The sequence below is a fragment of the Choloepus didactylus genome, chromosome 18 (genome assembly GCF_015220235.1).
Source record: "Choloepus didactylus isolate mChoDid1 chromosome 18, mChoDid1.pri, whole genome shotgun sequence".
NCBI classification, from domain to species: Eukaryota; Metazoa; Chordata; class Mammalia; order Pilosa; family Megalonychidae; genus Choloepus; species Choloepus didactylus.
Genome location: NC_051324.1, coordinates 57,706,477 through 57,720,569, shown reverse-complemented (window position 1 = coordinate 57,720,569; position 14,093 = coordinate 57,706,477). Strand labels below are relative to the sequence as shown.

The 14,093-nt window shown below is 44.0% G+C and overlaps 1 protein-coding gene across 7 annotated transcripts in view; it reads right to left on the bottom strand.

Moving 5' to 3' along the window:
• MARCHF10 (membrane associated ring-CH-type finger 10) overlaps positions 1 to 14,093 on the bottom strand; it is a 246,934-nt gene that overhangs the window by 43,843 nt on the left and 188,998 nt on the right. For 6 of the 7 annotated variants that reach the window (XM_037809926.1, XM_037809931.1, XM_037809928.1 and 3 more), the window contains one exon: positions 3,556 to 3,705. In XM_037809926.1, coding sequence (XP_037665854.1) covers positions 3,556 to 3,705 — 150 coding nt within the window. The remainder of the gene's footprint in view (positions 1 to 3,555; positions 3,706 to 14,093) is intronic. The other variant, XM_037809927.1, reaches the window with a different exon arrangement.

Genomic DNA, 14,093 nt, shown 5'->3' with positions numbered 1-14,093 from the left:
CACTCAGCAGCACAGTGCGAATCTTTACTCATCAGCTCTTCTAGAAATCAGTTACACTCTCTTGGCAGACCCCTTCGTGGGTTTTATAAATCACAGTAAGAGATATATCAGCAATTCAAGGACGCTTTGAGTATATGGCTGTGAACGTATATGAGTGGAACTGGTGTGCCCACCCTGAACTGGGCTGATCTGTATTTTGAGGAATAAATGCTTCTATGTGACCGAGTTTTCCTGACAATTTTTTTTTTTTTTTTTTTTTTTTTTTTAAGAAAAGAAAACTGTAATGGAGGAGTCAGAAGCACAGGCTCTGGTTGATGACTTTCCTTTTGGATTTTGATGACAGCCCTAGAGATAAGGTAACAGTGCTGGAACCTAGTCATCCCGTGAATACACAAACCCTGCTGTCTCTGGGAGAGATGGCAGAGAACTGCCCCTTCTGCCCCTGGGCCAATTTAGCTCCATTTTCTGCCTGGGTAACACGGAGGCACCTACCAGGCAAAAGAATCAGCTAGGGCAGCTTCGGAAAAACAAACTGGAAACTACAGGAATTTTATGATCATTTCCCAGAAGCTACCACGCTTTGGCCGGTGAAACCGCCAGATCCTCAAAACACCCCAGGGAACGCATCTCCACCCTTCCTGGTAGTGGCAACTGTCTTTCCCTTTAAAAAATTCAATCAGCGCTTCCCTGTTGTGTATGTGTGTGTTTCCCTTAAGGTGGCAGACTGTGCAGTTCTATATTTATGATATTCTAACCCTATTTCTCATGTCTATCAAATAGGGAGCAGATTTCAGTAGCTCTAGGGCTGGGAATAAACACCCAATCTGACATGCTGGGGATGTGCTATTCATAGCCCAAGTCTTACAGATGCTGCGGAATGCCTTTCTGAGGCTCTGCATGGGCTCCAGCTGTGCACAAGTGCTGCCCTTTCCAGTTCTAGGTGCAACGAGACAAGACAAATCTGGAGCAAGCAACTGTCTGCCCTAAGGTTATGCCTTTTGATGGACTTCATGTGCTTTGCCAATAATATATTACATTTTAACTTTTAACTTTTTTCTCTGATTATAGAAGGAGTCTATGCTCATTGTAAAAAAAATTGGAAAATAGGGAAGAGGTTAATGAAGAAAATAAAAAATCACCTGTAATCCCAAACTCAGCTGACCATTGTGACTGTTTTGGAATTTAGCGGTGAGTTGCAAAAACTCAAGACCCTGCGCTACTTTCATCCTGCAACAGGCTTTGGGTCAGCATTTAAAAAAATGAATTAAACGCCTTTAGGTGAAGCATTACTGTCATGTATATCACTTGCCATACTTGCCTGTTCCCATACAACCCATGGGTCTCTCATCTAGAGATATATTTCTTTTAAAAACAAAATTGGGAGATTTGTATATAGATAACTTTATATCCTGCTTTCTTTCACTCATTTTATTGTGAGCATTATCTCTTGCCATTAATTATTCTTTAAGAACATGATATTAATTATATATTAGGGGTCTATTATATGAATGTATCATAATTTATTTAACTCTTCCCCTATTGTTGGGCACGTAGGTTGTTTGAGGTATTTGCTGTCAAAAATTACACTGTGATAAATATCCTCGCTCATATGTCTTTCACTACATGTTTCATTTCCTTAGAAAAGATTCATAAAAGTGGAATTGCTCGGTAAGAAGGTATGAACTTTATAAAGGCTTTTGACACACATGGCCAGAACTGTTGAAATTTTGTACCAAATCACCCTACTGGTAGGATATGAAAGCAACTCTCTCATGCTGGAGTCACCAACAATCCATGTCAAGGGCCCAGCCCAGCAACTGACACATCAGTGCCAAGGAAAAGTTAGCTATTTTCACTGCCAGTACTGAGTAGTATTTTTAAAACCTTAGCCAATTTGGTAAGCAAAATTCGTCTCATGTAAATTTATACTTGTTACTTAGTGAGATTGAACTCCCCCCCCAAATGTTTATTAACCACCTGTATTTCTTCTTCTTTAAAACTATCTGTAACTCCCCCCACCTTTTTTCTACTAGTTATGCATGTTTTTCTTATTGACTTACAAGAACTTTCCATGTATTATCTCTGTCACATTTGCTCCCATTGATAGAGCTCAAGTATCCAGCTCCTACTCCAATTGATGGAAACCATTTTAGAATGTGAGAGAAGAAACTAAAGAGAGACTAGTGAAGAAATAATTGGGGGAAGATAAGGAGCCTGAGGTATAATAGAAAATCGGGACAGACTCATATCAGATCTCAGGATAATGGAAGACATCTTCTGGATGAAGACAGGATTGCATGAGCCCTGTGTGTGGGTCCAGCACATCTCCAGCATGGGGAACCTCACCTTTCAACTTACATATGGGAGTTCATCAAGGGCCACTGGGGAGGTAGCAGGAGAGAGACTGACAATAGTTGAATGCCTACTATGTGGACTTCTGTCAGGTGCTGGGCAGCACATTATTCCACTTAGATATTAAACCAATGCAACCAGGAGGGCACCATTATCTTTATATTAAGGAAGCTGTAGCCCAGAGGCTTCTTGACCACCCCAGGCTCCACTACTTGGAAGAAGAGCTGGAATTAGAACTGAGGTCTGCCCTAAAGCTCACACCCTCCCCACAGGAAGTATTAGATAACCGGGGTCACTGTGGGTGTCTGGTTGTTGCAGATTCCTATATGCTTTAATAACCCCTAATTCCAAGCTATCTAAATACTCCCATGTGCTATCATATAAGTGTACACACCTCAGGATATATCTCACTTAAAAATGAAGGCTACTGTGTTAATTTGGTAGCGAGGAATGTTGTGTTCAGGGTTTTTACTAAGGGGAAAGATCAGATCCGTGGCAAGGTTGGCTGTGAAGTGTCACTTTCCTTGAGTCCTAAAGGGGCTCCTTAGGTCCTGCTCCTCCTTACCTTCCTGCCACTACAGGAGAGAGTAACACGGTTGGCACAGCTACATGGCTTGGGCCTTAGGATAAACATTCAGGACTGAAACTTAGAAAGAGGAGGTATCTCCAGCAAACCAGTATTTTGAAACAAAGCATATATTTGCTTTGATGTTATTTCTTACATATTAAAATCTTGATGCTACAATTGCTCTGGATCAGAAGGGAGAAGATCACTGCAGGAGCTGAGCAGTCTGCCCCCACAGACATCCATCCTCCCTTCCTGGGAGATGGGTGGGACCTGTGGCCAGAGACCTCCCCCAGAGCTGCAGACTGCCCTCCACCTCTTCCCTGCCACCCACACCCAAATGCCCTCTCGGGAAGCCAGCACCACTGGCGTCTACTCAAAGCTGTGCATAATCACGCTCATGGAGCAATGGGAGAGAAAAACAAACTTCTTTTTTTTCCTTTTCTTACCAGTTTGTCTTACAGAAAAGAACTAGATCAAATGGTTTGCTTTTAAAACATTTTAAGCATTTCATTTGAAGGTATACTATCCTTCATATAAAAGCACAAATGTCTAGAAATCATAAAGAATTCACCACGTAACAGCACAAGTCAGGCCTCCTCTCTGAGGACCAAGGCACACAAGCCACAAGCCCTTACCTGCTCCCGTGAGAGCCGGCGCCTTTGCCAGCAGCTGCGATTTCTGTCTGCTTCTGCCCCCAGATGCTCTTGGGCTCTGCATTTCCGGGCTGACTGTCAGTCTCCCCAGGTTTGGCCTCCTCTTCCTTGATAAAATCTGTGCCTGGGCTGCTGAAAGGTGCAAAATCTTTTCAATAATTAATTTTTACAGGAAAACATCTTCTGTATAAAGAATGCTCAAAGGGCCCAGCAGTGGGGGAGGCAGGTGAGAGAATGGACCCCAGAGCCTGAGAAGAGCTAGATTCGAAACCTGGTTCCACTGCCTCTGCAGCCATGTAAGCTTGGGCAAATTGCTTTGCCTCTCCCAGCCTCAGTTTCCCCACCTGTTATGTGGAAATAATCTATGACACAGGGCGGTTATTACCATTAGTGAGTACTCATGACACCTGCAACACAGTCACTGTAGATGTCCTGTCTTTGCTGAGATGTTTCTAGCTTCCAATTCACAGGCGGGTGTTAGGCCTGTTTGCAACATTGCCAAGTGTCTTCTATGGTTTGGACTCAACCATAGCCCAGCTCCCCAAGTGTTCATCCAAGTTGGAATCACGTTTTTTGACTTGTATATTTATGTCCTCAGGTTGTTTGTTTTATTTTTGTGTATTTAAAAACCAATTTTTTTCTGGTAACATATATATGATGCACTTAACCACTTTTAAGTGGTATTAATTGGTATAAAATCTAGTGACATTAATTACATTCACAGTGTTGGGATGATTGGGACTTTCATCATCCCAAACTGAAACCCTATACCCGTTAAGCCATAATTCCCCATTCCTCTCTCCCCCATGGCCCCTGGTAATCTCTAATCTACTTTGTCTTTTGAATTTGCTTATTGTAGGTATTTCATGTACGTGGACTCATACAGTATTTGCCGTTTTATGACTGGTTTACTTAACATAATGTTTTTGGGGTTCTTCCATGTTGCCTCAGGTTGTTTAGTAGCAGTTAACATGGCCTTACAGAAAGGTACCAAGCATCTGGGAGCCACACACCTTTTTTCTTGCCCATGTGCTCCCCACCACTGTGGTGGGCTGATAAACTCATAGAAAGACAGTGGATGGAGTGTGACTATGGACTGAGTTCCCAATGAATCATAAAAAAAAAAAAAACCTTCACATTTGAATTAGATTGCTAATTGTATGAATAACCTCAACTTTTCTCTTCACATGTATTAAAAGTCAGTTCATTTGAGTGGGAAAACAGTTTCAGTAATTTCCATGCATCTCCACAAGTTCTTGTGTTCACAGGGTAGTAAAATTGTGAATATCTGGCCTAAATCCCCCAAGAGAATTTGCTTGGCTCAGCCCCTTTAAAACAGTTTAGAAATTCCATGGATGGATGTAGCCAGCAGGCAACAGAGGGGTACAGCTGGGAAGGGTCCCTCAGCATGAAAGAGCAGTCTTTCTTGCCACGTGGAGACAACTGGATTTATGTTCCACAGTGTACATCCAGATTTGGAAAAGGAATGAAGTCCTCTTTGGCAGCCCAGAGGCTCAGTTAGGAATGACCTGCTTCTCCTGATGGAAGGGGAGGGCAGTGGGTTCTGGGCCCCAAGTCAGAAACAACCATTTTCCACAGGGAAGCTCCTAGGACAAGGGGAGCTGCTGGCAGTTTTAGCGGAGGGAAAGTTGGTGGAGCCCAGGGAGATTGTGGGTGTGAATGGAAAGGAGAGAGGAGTGTGGAAGTTCGGTGGAAAATGAGAGTATATTTTTTGGAGGGTGTAGGGTAGTGATTAGACATGATTTCATGACCAAGAGGTTGAGACAGGAGAGAGGAGGATCAAGTAAGTGCTTTATAGTGAGGGGCAGGCCACAGTGGGGATGTGGGGAGACACTTTCTCCGCCGTCAGAGGCTTCTCTGTGACCACCTGACAAGCTGGGAAGACTTCCTGATGCCCCGTCCCTCCCCAGCTCACAGAAAAGTCAACAACCACCTCCTTCTTTTCACCCTGACTGGCAGAAGATGAAGCAGCAGGATTCTTACTTACTGAGGAGGAGAGAGAGGGAGGACTAAGGAAGGGGAAGGCTTGGGACTCAGGCCAAGTCCAGGACATGAGTCAGGACCTGGTCCAAAGGTCCTGGTTAAAAGGACTGCACTTTGATTCCCAGCAGGGATCCCAGCAGAATATTAAAATTCCCTACACATTCCAGGCAGCAGAACGTCACACTGCCCACAGGTCCCCACCACTCTCACTTGCATATCCTCCCTCCCAGAGGGTCTTTATACCCAGTGCGGTCAGCCAGCAGGCCCTTCAGGTCAGTTTCCAGTCTTACATCCACCAAGTCTGTCCTGACTCTCCTTTGGCCAGAATCCTGTCAGGATTCATATGGCCTTTAGCATTTAAATGTTCTAAAACTGCTTAATGTGTATCTGTCTTTTCTCTCCAACTAGACTGTAAGGATGGGGACCATCTCTTACCCAGGGTGTGTGTTTTGCAGCATCATGTAGGGCAAATAGTAATTGCCTCGTAATAATTTGGAGGGCTCAAGAAGATGCTTTCAGCTGAAACTGTGTGGAATTCCAAACTACATAAAATAACCAAGATGGCTTAAGAGAGGTATTTTATTTCTCTTTTCTTGTTTAGAAGCTACTTTCTTCAAAGCATCAGATCTCTTAAATGATTTCCAAAACCAATTCCATGTCTCCTCTAATCATGTTCTCTGCAAATTAAAGTAATAAAGCTTAACCACTAGAAATTGTTTTACCAGCACCTGGAGGTAAAGATCACTGCTGTTAGTGCAGGCAGGATCACCCAAGCTTTGGCAATTTGAACCTCAGTTTCTGCAACTGTAAAATGGGAATATTAATTCCCATTAACATTAATTAAATTGGGCTATTGTGAAGTTTAGCAACAATGTACATAAATAGTCTAACTCAGTATCCGGTGCATGGTAGTAATAGTAGCAGTAATAGTCATAATAATAATGGGAAGTCTGAAGTCACCCCTGTGGGAGAACTGAATTTCATCAGAAACTTGTTATGTAAGCCTCACAGGTTGAGAATAACTTAATCGGCAACCTTCTTTCCTGTGCGTTCTTGCTGAGTCTCTGTCTCAAGTTTTCTCTTTTTAAAATCCAAAAGGCAAATAGCAACTCTCTTTTCATTATGATTTGTTCAACAAATGACCCATGTACCTTTGCTGTGGGATAATTTGAGGGTTTGTGAGGATGAGTAAGACATTCTGGTCATGACCTTAAAGAGTATAATCTAATTTGGCTACATTGTTGACTTCTGTGATACCACTTAGAATCTATGAAAAGCAAACTCTTCCGAAATATTCTTTCTCCTCCACCTGCAATAGCAGTTGAAAATGAGGTGAACAAGCCTGCAGAATTTGCATGTACATGGATTTAAGCATTTGTATCACTCAGCTTCTATACCAAATTCCCAATCAACTCACCCACACCAACATGAACCAAACTACAGACCTTTGGGGCCCTCCTAAGCAAGATCCTCACTGTGTTACATCAATTTTCAGGAAGCCCAAGTCATATTTACACTGAAACATAAAATATAACTCTTCAGGTAGTTCAAGTCTTTTGTCTCACAGAAAAGGGGTTTGTGTTCAGGAGTCTCATTTCCAGGTAACTCGACATCCTAAAATGTTGTGTCTTTGGGGAAGACTTTGGATACATTTTCCAGTATCTGAGTAAGGCGAGGCCTCCAGAAACAAGGAAACCAACCAGCTGCTTAGATGAAATGCATCTGCCTCACTTCTCTTGCAATGCTGGGAAACTGTAATTGGTGACTGAAATGCTCTTAATTTGACCAAGAAAGAAAAAATCCGAAGGCTCACAATTTTAGAAGACCCTGACAACTGAGAACTAAGTCCATTTACCTGCCCATGTTAACTCCATTCACTTGGTAATTGTTCAGTTGTTCACATCACTACCCATACACAAACATGGTTCTTGATAGACACAGTTGAAAAGAAAAAGAAAAAGAAAAACCCTGTGCCTAGGAGTGCCTAGGAGGTGCCAAGATTCCGTCTAAGAGATGCTTTTCAAAAAACAAAATTTATTACTTCCTTCAGAAATACAGCTTAACCACAAGGACCAATGTTGCCTTGGCATAATAGGCAGCTTTCTGTATAGTCACAAATAATAGGCTGCGTCTATTTGCCTATTTGAGTGTGCAGGAAATGTTTGTTGTCTCACATACCCAGAGGGATCTTAATTAAAGCATAATTATGTACCATAAATATATTTTATTTTGGAACCTAGGAGGTGGGATTTTTGATTTCAGGAAACGTAGCGCCTAATAAGTAGGCAGAAAAGGGAATGTAAACAGCTACTGAGCCCTTTAATTTGTCCCTCCTTGGTGTGGTTCTGAATGGGTTTTCAGTTCCAGCGTGTGCCTTCAGAACAACCTGCCCGGGCACCACCCTCTCAGGGCAGGCTTGGCGTGCGCGTATTCACACAGCCCAAGGTATGATCAGGCACAGAAGGGCCTGTTCACTTTCTGGTGGTTACTTTCCAAAGTATGCCAGATTCAGGAGGTAAGAAATCAAATGAGTCTCAAGAGGTGATGGGATTTTATTGGTCGCTCGTTCCGTTAGTGCTAGAAGGTGGTTGGGCCCGAGAGAAGTCAGCGGCTGTCTCGTCTTCCTGCTTCCCTGCACACCACACCTCTTGGTATTGTCCATGGTATTGCCCTCCGGCCCCCTGCCCTTCCACCTGCCTTCTGGAAGCCTGAAGTCACCCCTCCACTCCCTAATTCCACTGTGCTGTGTGCCTTGCCAAGGGCGACTTACCACATGAGGTAAATTTTACTGGGCCTTCTGGGGCCAGGCGCACACAGCACAGGGGTCTCAGATGGAGTAGGGGTGGAGATGGGGAAGTAGCACAGGGCTGCTGGAGACTGGGGCACAGGGCCCGGAGAGAAGGAAGGGGGGCTTGTGAAGGAGGGAAAGGAAACCGGAGGGAGATAGGAGGGAGGGTCTGGGGGTGCTGGGGAGGCGGGTGGCACTAACGGCAGGAGGAGGCAGCAGTAATTGGGGTTGGAGTGCAGAGCAGGGGAGAGAGCAAAGACGGTGCAGTAAGGGGAATATTCAACACAGAACAGGGGGTGCTCGCTGCTGTCACCTGCACAAAAGAAAAAGAGCAATCAGGAAGCAGCACTCATGATGGGAAAGGAAGTAAAAAAGTCTGAATGAATCAAAACGCCAAAAGTGTTTCTCAGGAGATGGGAGAGTCTCCAGGTGTCAGTGGACCAGCAGGCCTGGCTGCTGCCCAGGAGGCACCTAGCTCAGACCTCAAAGTCACTGAAGAGCTAACCAAGGGAAACGGCATCGCCATCAGTTCCTTTCTAGCCAACAGCCTCTGACTCCCCTGATGAATGTAGGGAAGTTCCCAGCGATTGTCTTGAGGCTGCTGTGTGGACCCTCTGAGTCCTTTCTCTTCTTCTGCAGTCAGTCTGATTGGCTATTCTGGCAGCAACATATGGTGGCCTGCAAGGGTCTCAATTAAAGCTCTCTTTCCCAATCCTCCGGCTGCCCCTTGCAGGAGCGTGTGGTCACGCCCTAATCTCAACTTTCTGCTGCAGAGGGGAAGTCTGAGAACAAAAAAAAGCAGAGATCTTGGTGGCATTATGGGAAGGGAAGAAAACCACAGGGGATAAAGCAGGTGGACCAGAGACATGTCCAAGCAAGGCAATGATTTGTTCACTAATCTCACAAACCTCCAACTACATTGGAGGTACAAGATGGGTGCCCCCCAGAGTCACAATCCAGAGAGGCCCCATCACATACCACAAACCTCAGCCCTGCCCCTAACCAGCTGGGCCACCTCGGATCACTGCTCACCTTCCCAGAACCTCTTTCCTCATCTGCAAATGAGATGGGCGTTTTCTCTAGCCTTGTTCCTCCAAGTGTCCCAGACCAGTAGCATGGACATCACCTGGGAGCTTCTTAGAACTACAGAATCTGGACCCACCCAAACCCACAGAATCATAACCTGCAGTTTAACAAGATCCCCCACCCAAACCCACAGAATCATAACCTGCAGTTTAACAAGATCCCCAGGTGTTTGTCATGCATGTTAAAATTTGAGAAGAGTGGCTCTGAGACAGTTTCCCAAACCTCCATGATGAGAATCACCTGAAGTGCTTGTTAAACTGCTTGCAGTCCCCTTCATTAGAGATTTTGATGCCCTGGGTCAGGGATGGGGAACCAGGAATCTGTATTTTTATTAAGTGATTAATAACACTCCTAGGTGATTCTTATCATCGGAGACGTTTGGGAAATACTGCAGCTCCAATTCTAAAATTCCATCATTGTAACCATCCAACTGAAAACCATTACCTATAAAAGAGCAGTCTCAGTCCTTAGTGACTCCTCTGTAGCATCTACTCCTTCCTCCCGAAATGCCTCCTTGGTGCCTGAAGTAGTTCCTAATTCTGAGATCATTTCTCTGCAGTTGCCTTTCCCCATTCTTCCCAAAACTGTTCTGATTTCTCAAGGTCCCTTCAGAATCTGTCTTCTTACGCTATCCACTCTCACAGGTGAGATGGTCTTGTGGTTTCAACCACCTTACTCACTGATGGCCCTCAGATTCCTACTGGTGGGAAGTACCTAGGTGCTTCCTGGCATTTCTGTCTGAACGGCACCCACCCTCTTCTTGCTTCCTCAGCCTTGGAAAGGCACTCCCTGTTGGCCTCATTTTCAGGCCAGAACTCTGCATTCTCTTTGAGTCTTCTTTTTCCATGTCCCCACATCCAACCATTACCAATTTCTGCCAGGTTTACTTCCTTAAGCATCTCTCAAGCTCACACCCTCTTCTCCATCCCCTTCTGCTTTTGCTCCAGGTCAAACCCTTCTCATTTCTCCCTTGATCTACTGCAACTGCTGCTTTATCGAGTCTCAGCCTGAGCCTGGCTACCCTCACCCTCCCAGGTGACCCCTTCTCCATGGGACAGCCAGAGCCTGCTTTTAAACATGCCCATCTGATTGCATCACCTCCCTGCTTTGACACCTTTGATAACACTCCATCTCCTTCAGCAGGACATTCAAGGCCTCAGTGACCTGGTCCTTGCCTACCTGTAGGGTCTCATCTCTACATTTCCTAATTTGTACTCTGACCCTAGACCAGAGTGTCTCAAACTTGAATGTGCAAACAAATATCCTTGGGAGTTTGTTAAAATGCAGATTCTGGGGTAGTAAGCCTGGGGTGGGGATCTGAGGTTCTGTGTTTCTCACATGCTTCTGGGTGACGCCTCTGCTACTAGTCTGGGGACACTTAGAGGAGCAAGGCCCTAGACTATTTGTAGCTCCCCGATGTCCATCTGTCTGTCCTCCCCTCACTCCCTCTTCCTCTGTGCTCTCTCCAAAGGCCTTTGACACACTCAGCAATTCTTCATCTGGCTACATCCTCTTGACCTTTAGGATCCTTGCCCTACTTGCCCCTCCCCATGAGCTCGTAGAACTTACCTTGCTCAGGGTTTGCGTCACACTGTCTGTCCCTGCTGATGTCCTGCCCCTCCCACTAGGCAGTCAGCCCCATGAGGGCAGGTTCTATGTGCTTTATTTCTGTATCCTGGCCCCTACACAGTGCCAGCAAGTAAGCTTGTGATGAATGTTGAAATGCTGAATAAATAAGTAATGGATAAGAAAACAAATTCTCCCTGGTATCAGTCACCCTAGGACAATGGTGGCAGCTGAATGTATTTGTAAATGTAAATGGAGGGCTTCATCGATAGTCCAACAAGTTAAAATTTTCTATAATCTATTTATAACCTCTTTTACATCTCATACTCAAGTTTCTTTGGTCAGGAGTTTCTTATAGGAGATGCTAACTGGGAAGCAGGAGGTGGGTTTCAGGAACAGTCTTCATAAGTGGAGGAAGGACTGGCAATTAACCCTTAGACTACCTAAAGTTTAGACCCAGGGATTTAATTCTTGCAAGACCCTGGTGAGGTAGATAAAAACTCCATTTTACTGATGAGTAAGCTGAGTTCAGAGAAGTTGCCAGTCTGCCTTTAAAGGGTTATAAAGTGGTAGAACCAGGATTCTGGGCCAGGACTTCAAATCCCAGGTTCTGCAACACCTCCGAGTCCCTCTGTCTTGGAAGAATTATGGTAAATGGGCTGAAAATTATGATTCTTCATTTAAAATGTAAGTATTTACTTATGTTTGTTTTTTCCTAACTTGGGCAGACAGCTTGGAAGGTTCTCGGACACCAATTGGACTTGCCTGGAAACTCATTAATCTTGGTCTTTCAGAGAAATTCTTCAACTGAATTTACATGCAAGGTAAGTAATGAAGAGTTAGGATTTGCCCTCAAATTTCTCTTCCTGGCTGGTTTTCAAATAAGTATTTCCCATTTCAAAAGAGACCACAGTTATTTTAGATGTTTATCTTTTTAAATCTGAATCCACTGCTTTTTCTTAATTTTTCAAGAACACATCTTTATGATAAGAAACTATAAAGTTGAATAGTTCTCGCTACTCCCACAAATCTGAATCCAGTAATGACTAACAATGAACTAAAAATTAAGTGAGGATAATTTCAGAATGCTTGGCTTTGTTTTAAAGGGCAAGATTTTGGAAGTGGGCTCGGAGGACTCCATCCAGATCAGTTTTCCTGGCACATAACAAGGTGGAGTATGCCCAAGCTCCAGGTGAGAGCAGAGGACAGGAAAGGGCACACTCACTCTCCAAGTGCCTGGCACTGGGGTAGAGAGCGCTTTAGGACCCAGGCACCAGAACCCCATGGTGGGAGTAAAGGCCTTTGGATGCCTCTATGTGTCCCGAAAAGGAAAGGCAGACAGGAGTCGGAGGCACTTCCCTGTACCCCTGCCCTCGCTGGACCTGCTGACTGCTCTGCTTCTCACTGATCCATATAGGATTCCGAAGCAAGACTATGTAACTCTGCTGGGCTCGTTTCTTACCCTATAACAGTATTCACCTTGGTCATGAAATAGGGTTTCCGAATCAACAGCACATCAGACTCAGCTGGATTTTGACTCACTGCCTGAATTTTCCATGTCTTTTTGGAGATAAAACAGATCCCTGGCTTGGCAAATGCATTCTGATTATTCATCTTTTTTTCATTTGGTGTTTTGCTTTGGGAAGTCAGGGTACAGTAAAAGTGTCTATACTTGCATATATGTTACAGATTTTAAAAATACAACTCTGATTTTTGTTAAAGGGAGAAGGGGCAGAAGACTTTAAGACAAAGAAAAAACAAAGTTTTCCAGACCATTCTCCTTCCTAAATGCAGCTTTCACATGCTAGACATCTAATGCGATAATTTATCGAGTGCTTACGGTACCTGTTCTAACAGCTTGAGCATATGATATATCTTTGAATCTTCACAGCAACCCCAAAAGGTAGGATCTGTTTTACCTCCCATTTTACAGATGAGGAAATTGAGTCACACAGAAGTTACTTGTCCAGTTACACAGCAAATAAGAAATGGGGCCCAGATGCTAATCCAAGCATTTTGACCCCGAAGCACTCACCCTTTACACTCCACACCTCACTGCATGGATAGAGATGAGGTGCATACTAAGTCAACTCATCTAGAAATAGTACTATGAAATATATGAACTTAAAATGTGTGAATTCCTCCTAATTGAGTGTGAAGAACAAAGACACCTTCTTCATTATACATCTATTTGTAGAGGGCACTGATATTTCCTATATTACAATTAGCCAATTTAGGGGTTCTCCATGGTAATGCACATACAATAAAACCCTTCTATGGTATGGATTACTATTACAGAGATATGTATGTAAGTCAAGCTATGCTTCCCCATATAGATAGTTTTATTCCCCAAATATCTAGCATAGCACAGTTGGGCAGATGTTACAAAGAGGTTTTACTGTATTCAATGCATCAGTTTCACACAGAGTCTCATCTGACATGAGAAGAAGTTTTGGTGACTCACTGCCAGGTCTGGATCTCCCCTAAAATGCTTTAAGAAAATATTTCTCTATAAAGGCAAAGTAAAGCAGGGAGCTGTTTACCTAGTGAAATAGATCAATGTGTCCAGGTACTTCAGGCTCCAAATCCTCTTTTTCTATAATAGCAGAGTATTTATCTGAATTTTCAGAGTTGTCACAATGACTCACTTGACTTTTCCCGAACAGACCAAGTTTAAACTCTGAGTCTTGAAAATCAAGGAATTTGAGGGTGAGTCTATACCCATATAATGAATGGATCCTAATGTACCAATGCTTCATTTTTAGCTGGCTTCCTGATCAACCCTGAGAGCTGCACAACTGATTCAGCCTCTACGGCAACTGACATCAATCACCAGGACCGCTGCAGTGGCTGGGCAGCCAGGCCTTGGTCCAGTTCACGACGGCCCAGGTCCTAGACATGGGCTAGGGCCATAACAGAAAGCTGGTGGTTTTTAAAGGCTTTTACAACAAATACCATCCCTCATTTGATGAAACAGATATCTTTCTGCCAGCTTGGCTCTCTTGCCTAAACATTAGTATTTTGCAGTCTGATAATTCTCCAAATTTGATGTTTATAGAAAGTAAAATGAATTAGT